This window comes from Hippopotamus amphibius, chromosome X, assembly GCF_030028045.1.
Source record: "Hippopotamus amphibius kiboko isolate mHipAmp2 chromosome X, mHipAmp2.hap2, whole genome shotgun sequence".
Lineage (NCBI taxonomy): Eukaryota > Metazoa > Chordata > Mammalia > Artiodactyla > Hippopotamidae > Hippopotamus > Hippopotamus amphibius.
This window is the reverse complement of record NC_080203.1, coordinates 128066156-128081609: the sequence shown is the minus strand read 5'-3', so window position 1 is coordinate 128081609 and position 15454 is coordinate 128066156. Positions and strand designations below refer to the sequence as shown.

At 45.0% G+C, this 15454-nt stretch overlaps 1 protein-coding gene across 3 annotated transcripts; it reads left to right on the top strand.

Moving 5' to 3' along the window:
- Positions 1-3707: 3707 nt before the first annotated feature.
- On the top strand, positions 3708-12710 carry LOC130842634 (holocytochrome c-type synthase). 3 transcript variants are annotated; one of them, XM_057719319.1, is made up of 7 exons: positions 3708-3844; positions 4418-4561; positions 6965-7116; positions 7950-8098; positions 8890-9009; positions 10710-10838; positions 11266-12710. In XM_057719319.1, the coding sequence occupies exons 2-7, from the start codon at positions 4450-4452 to the stop codon at positions 11462-11464; spliced, it is 861 nt and encodes a 286-aa protein (XP_057575302.1). In that variant the 5' UTR covers positions 3708-3844; positions 4418-4449; the 3' UTR covers positions 11465-12710. The 3 variants fall into 3 exon arrangements, with proteins under 3 accessions (XP_057575302.1, XP_057575303.1, XP_057575304.1); XM_057719320.1 differs by lacking the exon at positions 10710-10838 and adding an exon at positions 10580-10666; XM_057719321.1 differs by having other exon boundaries at positions 10710-10847; positions 11266-11400.
- Positions 12711-15454: the final 2744 nt, after the last annotated feature.

Genomic DNA, 15454 nt, shown 5'->3' with positions numbered 1-15454 from the left:
TGGGAAAAAACACAGAAATGTGGGAGACACAGGGAATTATGGGGAAAAAACAGAATTGTGGGGGGAGGGAAATGGGGAAGAAATGGGGGAATTGTGAAAGAGATAAGAATATTATGAGAGAACAGATAATTGTGAGAGAGAATGGAGAATTGTGGAAGAGATGGGGAATTATAGGAGAAATAGAATTATGGGAAAGAAAGGAGAATCGTGCAAGAGAAGAGGAATTGTGAGAGCTCTGAGAACAAAAGCAACACTTTGTAAACATAAGTAATTGCAGGTTTGGGAAGGAGACTCACTTTACCAGGACTAGTCATAAATTCTCTTTGTATCTCTAAAAGAGATTCAATTTTTCCTCTCTGCTAAACCCTGGGTCTGACAGCAGCAGTTCACATCACATTACTATGGACTGGCAAACCCCTATACACTGCCTTGCATATGTGCATGTACACATACTCACACACGCACATACTCACACACACATATACACTCACACACATACACACACACAAATGCACACATGCATATACACGTATACATACAAATAACTACACGTCTTGGAAATTTCATACACGAGCAGGAATAAACCTAATAAAATGGTTGGGAACTTTTTAAAATCTCCTAAAAAATAAAACCAAACAAAAAAATGATAGAAAATGAGAGTAAATATAAGAAAACTAGACTGCCAGCCTAGGAATCCCACATATGAGTAATAGAAGTTCCTTAAAAGAGAAAATGAATAAAGAGGAGGGGAGCACGTTATTAAGAAAATTAATAATATAATACCCCTAACAAGAAGGATATGAGTATCCAGAATGAATGGTCCCTTCAGGTGCCCAGCCAGTGAAAACAAAGAGGTCTATATCAAGGGACATCTTTTCAGGCCACTGGAAGAAAGAAGTTAAAAATATCAAGGAAGAAAAAAAAGAAAGGACATCTGATTTTTCAAAATCAACAATGGAAACTAGAAGACAATGAGGCAATCACTTAACAATTCTGAAAGAAATGTCTCTAAACCTAGAATTATATACCCAAGCTACCAGTCAAGTGGAAGGGTAAAACACAGACATTTTTTTTTTTGATTTTCAAGACCTCACAAACTGATGTGCTCCCAAAACAATGCAAAGAAGAATACACGGTATCCAAGAACCCAAGATCCAACACAGGACAAGAAAATGTTAACAGCCAGTCCCAGGAAGACAATGGGCAGTGGCAAAGGTGATGTGTTTATCCAAAGGGCAGTGGCAAAGGTGAGGACTCAAGGGGAGAAAAAAAGGAAACATATAGAGTAGTTGATATATTTGAATGCATTGAGAGGAGATTTACAGTGCTGACAAGTAATCATTTAAAACTAGACAAAGGGGAAAAGCAAGGCAAGTATTAAATTCTAGCTGAAAAGCTGTACAAGAAAAAATTTTCATCATCGGTCATTACGAATATTTTTAGAGTCATAATAATGTAACTACTAAACCGTGATTCATCCAAAATTGTTTCTAACTATTGGCAGGCGGGGGGATGAGTGTGTTTGTGCGTGCATGTTTGTGTTAGCCTGTTACTTGGAATGTGGAGGGACAACCAAGAAGAAACAATTCAGAGAGCGGAAACTGGGGTCCAAGGTGTCCTGCCACAGTGTTCTCACCCACCTACCACTCTTCCTGTGACACCCAGCGTTAGTAGCTCCTTCTCTATAAAGCACTATTGTCACTTACTCTTTCCTTTCTACCTACTTCCTGCACATCAGCCTCACAATAGTCACATCTTCCTTTTTGGCCAGGAATAGTCTGCACATGCATATATTCAGATGTGAATATGGTTACTTGTTTGCATGCCTGTCTCTTCAATTACCAAAGGTTTTTGCCCTTTTTGTGTCATGTGCCTCTGGAATCTGGTGAAGTCTGTATCTTCTCAGAATAATATTTTTACATGCATAAAACAAAATACAAGAAATTACAAAAGAAACCAATTACAGTCGCTCCTCAGTATCTGCGGGGGCCTGGTTCCAGAACCCACCACGGATCCCCCAATTCAAAGAAGCTCAAGTCCCATAGTCAGCACTCCATATCCGAGGTTCAACCAATCCCAGATTGTGTAGTACTGTAGTATTTATTGGAAAAAAAATCCTGCATATAAGTGGACACATGCAGTTCAAGTCCGTGTTGTTCAAGGGTCTACTATATATTGAAATAGTTATCAACATATTTTTAAAAACAGATTGTGATAGTTAAAGGCCAGGTTCCCCAGGAAATATACACAGATGTAATATAGTTTTTTAAAATTCTGTCTTGATCCAGTTTTGAGGCTCTGGCTAGAGGCTGGTCGGTTCCCCGACTTGAGCATGTAAGCTCACACCCGCAATCACCTCCCTTATTGGGATCTCATACTCTGGGCCACTATACCTGCCCTAATTACCCCAGGGCCAGGTACCAGACAACTGGGGACAGCCCCTATGCTCCAGAGCCTGCTGAAGTTATTCAAATTAGCCAATCCTAAACCTGCTTGCCCTGCCTTGCCCATTCCTTCTCATGGAAGGCATAACAAAGGCTCATGCCCACAGTCCCCCCCTCCCCCTGCCTGGTGATCAACCCCAGTGCCTCCACGTGTGGTGCCCCACAGTGGGATGTGCACTCCGTCTCTTGGGATCTGTGTGTATAATAAACTCTCTCTTTAATGGCAGTCGTTTCCCGATCTGTTGGCCTCACCAAACCTAAATAACAATTACACTGATTAAAAAGGCTGAGACTCCACAAAATTTGTGCATACAAATGTTCTCCTGAACAGCTTCCGGAGAGTGATGGAAAGATGGGCAAAGGGAGAAATTGAACTGTGATGCAGTCACAGTGGAAGCCTCAGCTGATCCTAGGAGCAGCTCTGAAGCTGGGGTGGGCCTTCTGAGTTGTGCCCCCGAGGCTAGGGGCCTGGGCTTAGGTACCCTTGCAGAGACACTCAGAGGCTGCAGCCGGTCCACAGAGAGGGAATGTAATTTTGCCTTAAGCAGTTCTCTTAGGCAGAGGGCAATTCCTGGAAAGAGAATTCACAGATCCACTACGGTGATACAGAAAGACATATGCTTCTTATTAACACTTTAAATAACAAGATAAACTTACTTTAATTTCAAAGTAGTGATGAATGGTATTTTGAGACAGAAATGACCATCATATATGACATTTTTCTCTGTGATTGCTATCAGTGCCACATGTAGCTAATACTACTAGGATTTGTCGCCTGCCTTCCTGGTGGAAAAAAATGCTAAATTTCTGTTAGAGGCAAGTGAAAATACAGACCTTCAAATCCACACACCCAGTTAAGAAGACTTGGGTAGCCGGGACCTTGTTTTGTTCATTGGCTCTCCAGAGTTGGACACAGCTCTGCACACCTACTGATGTTTCTTGAGTCATTACTATAATTAAAACTGACGGGATACAATTTAAAAGCAGAAATTTTAAAACTAACTCTTCCAAAGCAACGCCTCTGCACCTTAAAGCACCTATAGTAAAGAGCCTCGCTCTACCGCGAGGCTCTGACCCAGCCGAAAGTTCTCTCTGCCCGCGCTGGCCAGGAGGGGAGGAGCCAAGGAGGGACCCTCGCACTTATAGGCCGAGGAGGGAGGGGGCGGGGCCTGCTCCTTCATGACTGACGGAAACCCTTCCCTTTCAGCCCGCGCGCCCTCCTCCCACGCGTCCGGAAGTCCCGCCTTCGGAAGAGGAAGTAGCGGCGCGCGCGAGAGCCGGCGGTGACCCGGACAACAGAAGTGACCGAGCGAGGGGAAGGTGGTGGCGGCGGGTCGCTGCCACTCCGCGCCAGAGTTGGCGGTTAGAGGCGGGGGCCGGCAGCCCGGGACCGGAGTCAGGTGCGGAGGGGCGGGCTGGCTGAGGCCGGGGGAGGTCTGAGATCCCGGGACTCGACGGTGGCACGCGCCGGGACCGTACGAGGAAGACTCTGACCGTGCCTTGCCCTCTTCTGTCCTTTCCTTCCTCCAGTCTCTTTTGCTACGCCATACCCTTCCCAGACCCCCAGCCGCTCGCCAAGCCCCGGGGCCGGGGGTCTAGTCTGGATTCAGTGGGCTTCCTCTTTCCCATCGGATCACCACCTAGAACCCCCTTCACCCCCAACCTCGGGCCTACACCCTCTCCCTGTGACACGGTTTCTCAGAGACCTCCTCACCTACCCCCAAAATCCGCACACCCTTAGAAACGCGTCCCCAAAGGTGGCGTAGATTTCACACTAGTATTTCCCAAAGGAGGCGATATGTTAAAGCTCTGTCACGAAGTGGAGGGAGAAGTGGAGTTCCTGCCCAGTACAGTTCCATAAGGATGACAAGGAGGGAAAACTAGGGTTGGCCACATTAAGAATACTAAGGGAGTAGTTGGAGCCCAGACGTCAGCATTAATCTGTCTCTTTGCTTTGGCACGTGTGAATTTAGAATTGCTTGGATTCAACACTGCGATTCCAACCATGGGTTTGTCTGCATCTACCCCTGCTGTTGCAGTTCAGACCTCAAATGCCTCGGATCATCAGACAGCAGCCCCGCCTTCAGGATGCCCAATGCATGAAGGGAAAATGAAAGGTAATCTACCATTGGTCTAGAAAATAAAAACAAAAGAGAATTCTCAAAAGAATTCTGAGCAGGCAGTATAGCATGCTAGTGAGGCTTCTAGGCCTGGGAGTGAGGCGACCTGGGTTCGGTCCTTATGTTGTTACTTACAAGGTATGTGACTGTAGACAGGTTGCTTCTCTAAGTCTCAACCCGTCATCTGTATGATAATGGAGCTAATGCACGAGAGTGTAGGGGTTGTTCCCTACATCAGCCCCCACCCCCAAAGTTTGCTGTTGTCTACTTCAGCGGTTCTTAACCTGGGGAGGCAAGCCCCCTCACCCCGGAGGACACTTGGCAATGCCTGGAGGCATTTTCGCTTGCCATAACTGACAGGAGATGGTGCATCTAATGAGTAGAAGCCAGGAGTTCTGCTAAACATCCTACAGCGCACAGTGCAGCCCCTACAGCAGAGAATCATCTGGCCCCAAATGTCAAGAGTGCCCAGGCCGAGAAACCCTGTCTAGATCTCGCTGTCTTTCTTTATCAAGACAATTTACTCTTCCATCCGTTGGAGTACACTCTATGGAAAAACAAGTCATTGCCTGATGGACTTGCTGTTCATTTTTTAAGTGCAAAGGTGAGAATGGAAGTGCTTCCAATTTTAATTGGTCCACCTTCCGCTTTAGATTGTCTGTGTAAAAGTATGGCCTGAATCCACCTGATGTGTGACTTCTTGTTTCAAGACATGAGGGCAGGAAGCAGTGTAGTGTGCTTATTGAGTGCTGACTCCCTTACATTGTAGCTCTTCATTCCCTTGGTCGGTCAGTCAGCAAGGATTTGCTCCCTGCCCACTCTGTGCCAGGCACTGATGGGTTTTGTGTGTTTGTTTTTGCACTGAGAGAACAGGAGTGTCTAAACCAGACAAAAATCCTTTGCCTAGTGGAGTTTACAGTCTCATCCTCATAATCCTGCACTGTAGGTTTTCCCCCAATTTTATAGTTAAGGAAACTTACAAGTCATATAGCTAGTAAGTGGCAAAGCCACCGAAAATTCTGGGACCTTGGATAAGGACCAGTCTGGTACTCTTCCAGGGTCTCTCCATACAGGAAGAATGGAGGCAGACTTGGATGAAGCAGGTGTGTGCCTGCTCTGAGCATCCCCAGGAAATCACAGAGCCCTGTGTATGGTTTGATTTCATTTGCTGTGTATCCAGGAGAGCTGTCAGATGAGGATGCGTTAGGAAAGAACGTGGGTATCTGTAGGAGATCGAAGGGGCTAGTGGTTATATAATACGAAACGTAAACAGGATTTTCGTCCAACACCCAGCTAGGATCAGTGACCCAGAAAAGATTGGCGCTTGAAATGGTGGTGAGGAGAGGAGGTATAACAAGTCTCCCTCCACCCCTCAGTAGACAGCTGTACAGAGTCCTAGGGAATGAGGGTCTGGGAGGAGAAGCAGAGGAAAGGAAGTGAAAGGAAACTTGTCTTTTTCGTGTAGGGCGCCCAGCATTCAGTGTATTCCTGGCATTAACTGCTGCTGCCAAAGATAAGGGTTCCTTTATGCAAGCAGCTGTCTTCCTGGGCCATAACTCTCCCAATGCCTGCCTCCTCTCCCGAGTCTATACCACCTTCTCGGTCTGCACACTTGCTTCCATCAGCACCCAGGATCCTTGGGCACTGACTACCCTGCCCACCGCTGTTCTCGCAGGTGCAGATCTTTCCTCTTAAGTGGTATCTGCATCCTACGTGGATTATGGAATGTCTTCTTTAATGTGTGCCCTTGCTTGATAAACTTGCTACCTACTGACAGGGAAGAGAACCTCAGCCAAGTGGTAATTTTCTGTGCCTTGTTTTAGTCCTGGAGCAAAGCACAGGCAGAGTGGCATTCTGACTTTGCTCCAGTAGCCTTTTTGAAGGCTCCTCTGCTCATTTTGTATCCCCTGTCCCCAGCCCCTGAGAGAAGGCATCAGTCATGAAAGCCTGGCCTCCTGTGTCCTGCTTGGAATTGGATCTTGCCTGGAATTTGGGAATAGAAAGTCAGGGAGGCCCAGTCACATGTGACCTCGCCCCCACGGAGGTTCCTCTGTAGCAGCTCACAGCAGCTACTTTCCACTTCTTACTAAAAGCCTGGTGTGGACAGTACCTTCTCTTGCAAATCCTGAGACTTTGGGGGTTTATTTTACTAGGGGAAATGACACAATAATTGAGAATGGGTACCTATTTCTCTTTCAAGGGGAAAGTAAATTTATCGAACCTTTTCCTGGCCTTCAGGATGTTCACTAGCGTAACTCCTGGCAGCTGTGAACAGTAGACACCTGGCTTTGCCTGTGCTGGTGATTGCTGGTCAAACATTCAGCTCTTCATGGCCCAGGCTGAGAGACCCAGATGTCCTGCCCTTGTGGTGACACAGTTTTTACCCTTCATCTGTTTTAGGCTGTCCAGTGAGTGCAGAGCCATCGGACCCAACCTGTGGGAGCAAAACGAACTCTGTGCCTATGCACCAAGAACGTGCGTACGAGTACGTGCAGTGTCCTGTCACCGGCGCAATGGCTGAGAATAAGGAGAACCTAGATCCTTCTAACCTGGTAATCCGGGTCTGGCCCCTCTTCCTAAAGTTTTTATGCAGAGATGCTTTTACAGACCCCCAAGACAAACTGCTAGGATCGATTCTTCTGTCCTTTTAAAACAAAGAAGTCTGATATTCCGTCCACGATGAAAATCTAGAACGTGTCACTAAGTGTAGTTTCAGAGAGCGTCTGAGAAAGCAAAGGGCCATCCCGAAGCCCCAGAGCAGACTGGCTGGGAATAAGCTGCGCCAGAGGACACTGCCTTTTGGGATAGAGTTATTGGGTAGGCAAGGAATTCAGTTAGGAGCGCAGCTAGAATTTGGAAAGGTGTTTCTGGTCTGGGGAAACTTTGTAAGCATGCTGCAAGATTGCGGCACCTCTTAAGGCACAACTGGGTGCCAGCCTACACAACAGTGACTGGGGTGGTACAGGGTCATGTGGCAGCCAGCAATGGCATGCCATCGAGAAAGCAGTGGTATTCTGCTGTCTATCTATACACACATACACACACGTATATATATATAGCCCCACCTTCTCTTTCCCAGAAATTTGTAGCAGTGCCCGCCCATCATGGTGTTCGTTTTTATTTTTTAACCCTTGAGGAGAAAGAGACCAAATTTGTAACTACAGTGTGCATTTACCATTTATGACAACTCAGACAACAAGGAAAAACAGCTTCAACGCTCTGACTCTTCAAAACAGCCAAATGACCTGAGAGGTCTGAAACTTTCATGTCGCTGGTTTAATAGGGAACCTGTGCTGTGTTTGTGATGCCTTGCTTTCTAGGAAGCAGTTAATTATATTGCTTGTTTCAACTCTGTATCTTTTAAAAACCCACTTGTTTTATTTAGATGCCGCCACCTAATCAGACACCGGCCCCCGACCAGCCGTTTGCACTATCTACTGTGAGAGAGGAGTCATCTATTCCGAGGGCAGATTCAGACAAAAAGTGGGTTTATCCTTCTGAACAGATGTTCTGGAATGCGATGTTAAGGAAAGGGTGAGTGAGTGAGCATATTACTGAAGATATAAATTTGCTCATGAATCTAACCTCTTTCACATTTAATTCTTAGATGAATCTAGTCTAAGAATTAAATGTGAAAGGGGTTTTTATCCCCCAGGTGTTCAGTAAAGGTTTATAATAATCAACTGATTTTTCAGACTTATCAGAATATAAGTGCAAGGCCAATGTATTAGGATTCTCCAGAGACACAGGACTAACAGGGTGTGTATGTCTTTCTATACGTATAGAGACATTTATGATAAGGAATTGACTCACAGTTATGAAGGCTGAAGAGTCCCACAATCTGCTCGGCAGGCTAGAGACACAGGAGAGCCGACATTTCAGTTCAAGTCCAAAGGCAGAATAAAAACCGATGTCCCTGTTGGAAAGCAGGCAGGCAGGAGGAGTTCCCTCTTACTTGCATGGGCTCAGCCTTTTTGTTCTGTTTCAGCCTTCAGCTATTAGATCTGGGCATTCTCTGCCCATTTAAATGTTAATCTCACCCAGAATAATGTTTGGCCAAATATCTGGGGACTCAGTGGCCCAGTCAAGTTGACATTTAAAATTAACCCATCACGGCCAGTAATAGTTTAAAAAAAAAATGTAACACTACTATATAAAATCCTTAGAAAAAGATAGGGAATCTGTGATACTAATTGAAAAAATGTCACCTTAAAAGTGGATGGATCCTTGATATTTGGGTAAATCTGATTTTTGATGACTCAGTGAAATGAATTCATGGCATTCTCAGTAATATTTGTCAAGTTTTACCAAATGTTCTTTCCTAGGTGGAAATGGAAGGATGAGGATATTAGTCAGAAAGACATGTATAATATCATTAGAATTCACAACCAGAATAATGAGCAGGCTTGGAAGGAGATTTTGAAGTGGGAAGCCCTTCATGCTGCGTAAGTATGTTTGAGATCTTAACAAAACATCCTTTCAGCATCTTCCTAATTTCATAGCCACTTTGTATGAGAAGAAATATAGAAGCATTTTATTCAAACAATGTGCTCTTCTAATAAAACATCTTAGGTAGCAGCCCTGTTCCAGTGACTTGTGTGACAGACCACCCCACTCAGGTGTGTAACATGGTAACTATTTAGTTATGCTCCTGGGTTCGGTGAGTCCCAAGTACAGAAAGGACAGAGCAGAGATGGCTTGTCTCTGCTCCCTGATGCATGGGGCCTCAGCCACCAAGACTCAGTGGTTAGGGCTGGCTTGAGAGCCATGGGCTGGAATCCTTTGAAGGTCCCATTTACTCCTCTGGTAAGTGATGGCAGCGGTCGGCCAGGACACCTGCCCACAGCCTCTAAATGTGGCTGCTTTAGCTACTTCACACCATGGTGGCTAGGTTCCCAGAGCTAGAGTTCCAGAAAGCTCCAGGGAAGCTGCATCTCCTTTGATGACCGCCTGCCCAGATTCAAGGGTGGGGCCGTAGACCCTACCTCTCAACAGGAGGAGAGGCACAGTCCACTGCAAGCAGAGCAAGGGGGATGGGATGTTCTCAAATGCTCTCTGCCCCAAGGGAGCTAGGCAAAACAGTTTTGTTCACTCAGCAGCATTTGTGGAATCCCCATGAGGAGTAAACATCGAGAGGCATCTTCCAGGGAGACTGGCTAAATGCAGTTGCTAGTTAGTGGTGATGGGCCATCAGTCTGTTTAGAGCCCTGGTCCTCATGCTTGGGCTGCATCAGCATCACCTGAGCGCCTGGCCCCACCCTCAGGGTTTCTGATTCACTCCGTCTAGGGTGAGGCCCAAACTTAGCATTTCCAGAATGCTGCCAGTTTGAGGGCTCCACCTGGAGAAGGATAGTGGGCGGGGCATGTCTCCAGAGAGCCAGATTTTATCATGGTTGGTGCCTAATATTTTTAATTCATGGCAAAATGTGATTGATGAATTTCTTGGATAAAATCCACTTAATGATTTTTAAGGTGCTCTGTTTGTTTTTTTCACATTTGGGCTCTGAAGTTCTTTAGTCACTCCCTGGGTGTTGCTGGCTGGGCACGGGGCCTGGGGCGGGCAGATGATGTTACAGCCACGTCTCCCCCCCCAGTTCCCTGGGACGGGCAGGAGGCATCCTCCTGGCTGGCTCGTGACGGGGCCACGAGCATCTGCAGCGACTTGTGCTGAAAGTGTGCTGCTGTTAAAGCCCAATACGTCACACTTCTCTTCCTGAAAGTACGCCTGTATCCCTGCCCCACGTGCAAAGGCCCTGCTGCCTGACTCCTGCCAAGAGCAGTGCAGATATGTGGAGGGAAGGGGAGAGAATGGAAAATTCTTGATCCAGAAGTAAAATAACAGCATTTTGAACGAATAGGGATATTTCTTTGAGTTTTTTCAAAGTTACCTTTCTCTGTAAATGTGATATTATATAAAATGCATACAGAAAAATGTATATTATTGAGAAACTGCAACATCCTATTTTTCAAGGGAAAGCAAATATTTTAATAGACTTCTTCTTTGGGGATTTCTAGAGAGTGTCCTTGTGGTCCATCACTGGTCCGTTTTGGAGGGAAAGCGAAAGAGTATTCACCAAGGGCAAGAATTCGTTCCTGGATGGGGTGAGTGTTGGTGCAGAATGTTCTTTTCTGTTCCTCCGGTCAGGGTCTGCTTTCTCTTGGCACCAAAACCAAAGAGTGGAAGAACTGCAGTGCCGTGTTCCAGGACGTCATCAGCGTTCAACTGTAGACCTGCACTCCCTGAAGGCGGCCGCTGGCGGGCAGATTGCTTAGGGTGACGCAGGTTGCTTCCTCTCTGATCCTCATAGATTGAACTGAATCGTCTTCTGGGTTCTTGCATCTGTCCCCTCTCTCCTCCCACGCTCCATCTCTGTCCACCTGTGCACTTAGCGCTCCCTGTTGTAGTCGGATTCACAGCTCAGACCCACATTTTTATCAGACCTCAGCTGACCTCCTGGGCCGGGGCGTCTTTTCCCACCTTTGACCTTATTCCCTTGTAGCAGATGAGCTGGCCTCTGATCGGGGCTCCTCCAGCTTTCCAACCCCACCTTCCTTCAGCACTGTGGACTGTTCTGATCTCCGAGTCTCACCTCCCATTAGACTTGGCCTCCCCACGCGCTGCCTTTTTGGCTTTCTCACCACCTAAACCTGAGCTGAACCCCTGCCAGCATTATAACCCCCTCCGGCATGTTTCATTCCAGGTATGAGCTGCCTTTTGACAGGCACGACTGGGTTGTCAACCGTTGCGGGACAGAAGTCAGGTACGTCATCGACTACTATGACGGTGGTGAGGTCAACCAGGACTACCAGTTCACCATCCTGGACGTCCGGCCTGCTTTGGATTCACTCTCGGCTGTGTGGGACCGGATGAAGGTCGCCTGGTGGCGCTGGACTTCCTAACCACTGCTTTGTCAGAGATGGGAAAATATAAACTATTTTTTTTCCCGAGCAATACATTAAACTGTTTTCCGCAAACTGAATTGCACTCCTGATGTAACGGGAATGTCAAGGGGGTCATCACATTTTATGTCACTTAGCAAAGGGTACTCTGCACGTGCTCTTCTGAATTCTGTTTTCACCTTGCAGTTGGTAGATGAAGATTTAAAGTTTTCTTCCCATTTAGAGAAGTGGGAAGCATTCCCTTAGTTTTTCCTTTAACTGCAGTATTGCCTGTGCACTTAATCTAGAAAAGTCTGAACAACCTCTGAGAAAGGCCTTTGCTGAAAATATGAAGAGAGCTGCTTTTTTCCCTCCCTGTTTTCTCTTGAATACTGACATGCAGATCTGAAAACCCATGGGATGCTCAGGGCTTTGAGCTGGTCCAGAGTTTTAATTGGAAGTGTTCTGTTATGCATTTTAAAGATACCAGCATTTCTGAAGTCCCTACAATATAGTAGTGAGCCCTGAAGAAAATGCAGTCACACACTGGAAATGCACTCAGCCAAACTGAGGTGTGTCTTAGCTCTCCAAATTCTTGCTTATGTGAATTTTTCAGTCTGCACCTTGATCTAGAATAATTTTAACTCCCCCACGACTTGATGCACGTGCATTGGAGTATGTGTTTTAACTTCTTAAATATTTTCATTTTAATTCCCATTGTTCTGATATGTAACTGCTTCCTGCAAGCAGGCCTTACTGTTCCTGCTATTTGACAACTTAATCCCACTCTTGAGTCCCATTCCTTCCCCTGCCTGAAGCCTTTCTCTACTCAGGACAGTCCCACTCTAAAACACCATTATACTTTGTCCATTGTTAGAATTCACAAGCAGAATATTTTTCCCAGATGTAGAATGGTTGCATCAACTCACTGTCTCCGTTTACGTTTGTTTTTTAAGGGAGTGCTGGTTGCCATTGAAATTCTTGTACCAGCAATCCATACACTGGTTGTTTAATTTATAGCAGCATGTTACAGATGACTGTTGGTTTTTTTTTTTAAGTGTTAATAATATTAACTCCTTTCATTTATCCTGAATATTGTAGTGTTAAATGAGTAGATGGACTTAGCAGTCTGGAGTGATTCATTTGGTATGAATTTCTATGTTGTGTCTGTTTTGTGTGGAGTTTTAAAAATCCAACAACCTTAAACTCTTCTACATTTTAAAATACTTGTGTATTTTCAAAGAAAATAAAGCCACAGGTAAACAGGTTTTGAAAATCTTTTAAGAGTAACTTTACACTTATTTCATCAGATAGAAATAATCTTTACAGGAGTAATGACTATAGTCTTCCTGCTGGGAGTAGCCATCTTCTCATTGTTAATCACATATTTCTAATCCAGTGAGGAAAATGATTACTGTTGGCATGTTTTTTGGTCCTAAGTGCCATTGAGTAAGTATAGGTTAAGGCATTATAAGAAACCAACTGTTGTAGCTGGAAACTGAAAATTGGGCCACAGGCAGGGAATCATCCCTTTTATACAGTTCTAGTACTGATATTTCTTGAGAAAAATCACCTCTAAAGTAAACTGTCAGGTGAACCTGATGACAAGATCACGTTTATACTCCCTTCCTCCACTCGGGGAGAAGACTAGAATCCTGGATATGAGAGCTGCTTGGTGTCTAAATAATACTTGATCGTACCCAAGGATCAGTACTTCTCTGCTCTGATAGGAGATTTCATTTATAACTTGAAAATCATTTTGGATATTCTCTGGGGTTTTAAACTAAGTCTTTTGTCAAAGACTATTCAGAATCAGAGCAAACTACTGCACCTGAGGCGAAGGATGAGCAAACTAGGTGGGGGTTCAAACTGGGATTGCAGGTTAAAATGTAGTAACATTCCTAGTAGTTCCCTAGCTCACGTCCACTCATGAAATGTTCTTAGGTACGCTCTGCATCATATTGGGAATCCAAAAATGCAGAAGGTTCAGCCCCTACCTGCAGGGGACTCATAGCCTTAGGGAGGACAGTCTATAAATGAAATGCTAATTTAAAGACAGCCTTGTGTTGATTCAAGGGTTAAGTACAAGTTCACTTTAATATTTAATACATATTGAATATATAGTTAGCAATTTTTTAATGCGTCACCAGTATGGTTTATCCTCCGCAACTGGAGTGAAGAGATGCACATTTCATGCCTCACCTCTGCAACAGCTAGGGCACTTGCAGTGTGGATCATTTGTGTCACCATAGGCTTGAGGCCGTGTGTGGTGATCAAAAATGCTTTCCTCGAAAAGATACATGCACCCCCCACCATGTTTACTGCAGCATTATTTACAATAACCCAGACAGGGAAACAACCTAAGTGCCCACTGACGGAGGAGTGGATAAAGAAAACGTGACATACTGATATATATGGCTTATTCAGCCATAATAAAGAATAACATCTTGCCATTTGCAACAACGTGGCAGGACCTTTAGAGCGTCATGCTAAGTGGAAGAAGTCAGACACATAAAGACAAATACTGTATGAACTCACGTACATGTGGAATCTGAAAGCCACCACAACCACCCAAAACCCAAGCTCACAGATGGACTAGCGAGATCGGCAGTTGCCAGAGTATGAGTGCTGGGGTGGGCGAAATTTGCGAAGGGGGTCAAAAGGTTCAAATCTCCAGTTATAAAGCAAATTAGTACAAATGTACAGCATGGTGACTATGGTTAATAAAACTGTATTGCATGTTTGAAAGCTGCTAAGAGTAGATATTAAAAGTCACCATCACAAGAAAGGAAAAAAATTTGTATGGTGACCGGTGTTAACTAGCCCTCCTGTGGTGATCATTTTACAACATATACAAATATCGAAACATGTTGTACACCTAAAACTAACATACCGCAATTATACCTCAATTAAAAAAAAGAAAAGAAAAGAAGAATGAGTGTCCTGGAGGCAGAGGGCTGGCTTAGAGCCATGACTCAGCCCTTCCTTCATCTTAGCATCTCTGGGCCTCAGCTTTCTTGGCCATAAAAAGAGTAATAGAACTGACTATTTCTGTTTGTTCACATTGCTATTACAAAACCATCAACTGGGTGGCTTATAAACAGTAGAAATTCATTTCTCACCATTCTGGAGGCCGGAAAGTCCAAGATCAAGACACTGGCAGATTCGGTATCGGGCAGGGAGGGCCGGCTTCCTGGTTCAGAGATGGCGTCTTCTTGTTTTGTTCACGTGAGGGAAGGGCGAGAGAGCTCGCTGGGATCTCTTTTATAGGGCACTTATCCCATTCCTGAGGGCTCTGCCCTCATGACCCAATCACCTCCCAAATCACCTGAAAGCACTCTGAACAGAGCCCGCAGTGGGGAAAGGCTTAATGAATGTCAGCAATCGCCGCCTCATCACCATGGAGGAAAAGGCATGGACAGGAATAAAAGAAGTGCTGAGAGATTATACCCACCCTCTGACTTACTTCTCCCAAGAGGAATCTGTCTAGAGGGGAACAGCAGGGTCTCTTGATTTTTGTTAACTCTAAGGATTAGCAGGCTCTCGGGTGCTTGCTCTAAGTGAGCTCATGTTATTTAAAATCACAAAAAGACAGGTAGCAATCTTTGACCTTTTAAAAAACATGAACACGACACGGTAACATCTGGTTTACTTAATATGCCAGATGCACTTGACAAAAATAAAGATTGTAGTTAGGCTGTTGTGCTTCCTAATCTGAAATGTAGTTCATTGTGCCCTCAGGATCACAAAGGTATCCCCTCCGTGAAAACAATATGCGTCCAGATTCAAAATGGATATTACAAAGTTATGTTTACTGCAAGCAAAACGCACCAAAAATCATTTCAAAAGCAATGTGTTCCTCCTTACTTAAGGTAAAATTTTTAAAATCACATAATTTCTTAGATAGTGTATTAAAGAAACAAGTCTCAGTTATCCATCCCCCGTAACTGAAATAATGCATTTTGTTGCTGCAGTGGAGGGGAAGCCATTGTACCTTAAATAAAATTCCCT

Bases quoted from the DNA above. Each gene is read 5' to 3' on its own strand.
- LOC130842634 (XM_057719319.1), top strand. From the start codon at position 4,450: ATGGGTTTGTCTGCATCTACCCCTGCTGTTGCAGTTCAGACCTCAAAT. The intron at 4,562-6,964 runs GTAATCTACCAT...CATCTGTTTTAG, and splicing joins GCATGAAGGGAAAATGAAAG to GCTGTCCAGTGAGTGCAGAG. The intron at 8,099-8,889 runs GTGAGTGAGTGA...GTTCTTTCCTAG, and splicing joins AATGCGATGTTAAGGAAAGG to GTGGAAATGGAAGGATGAGG.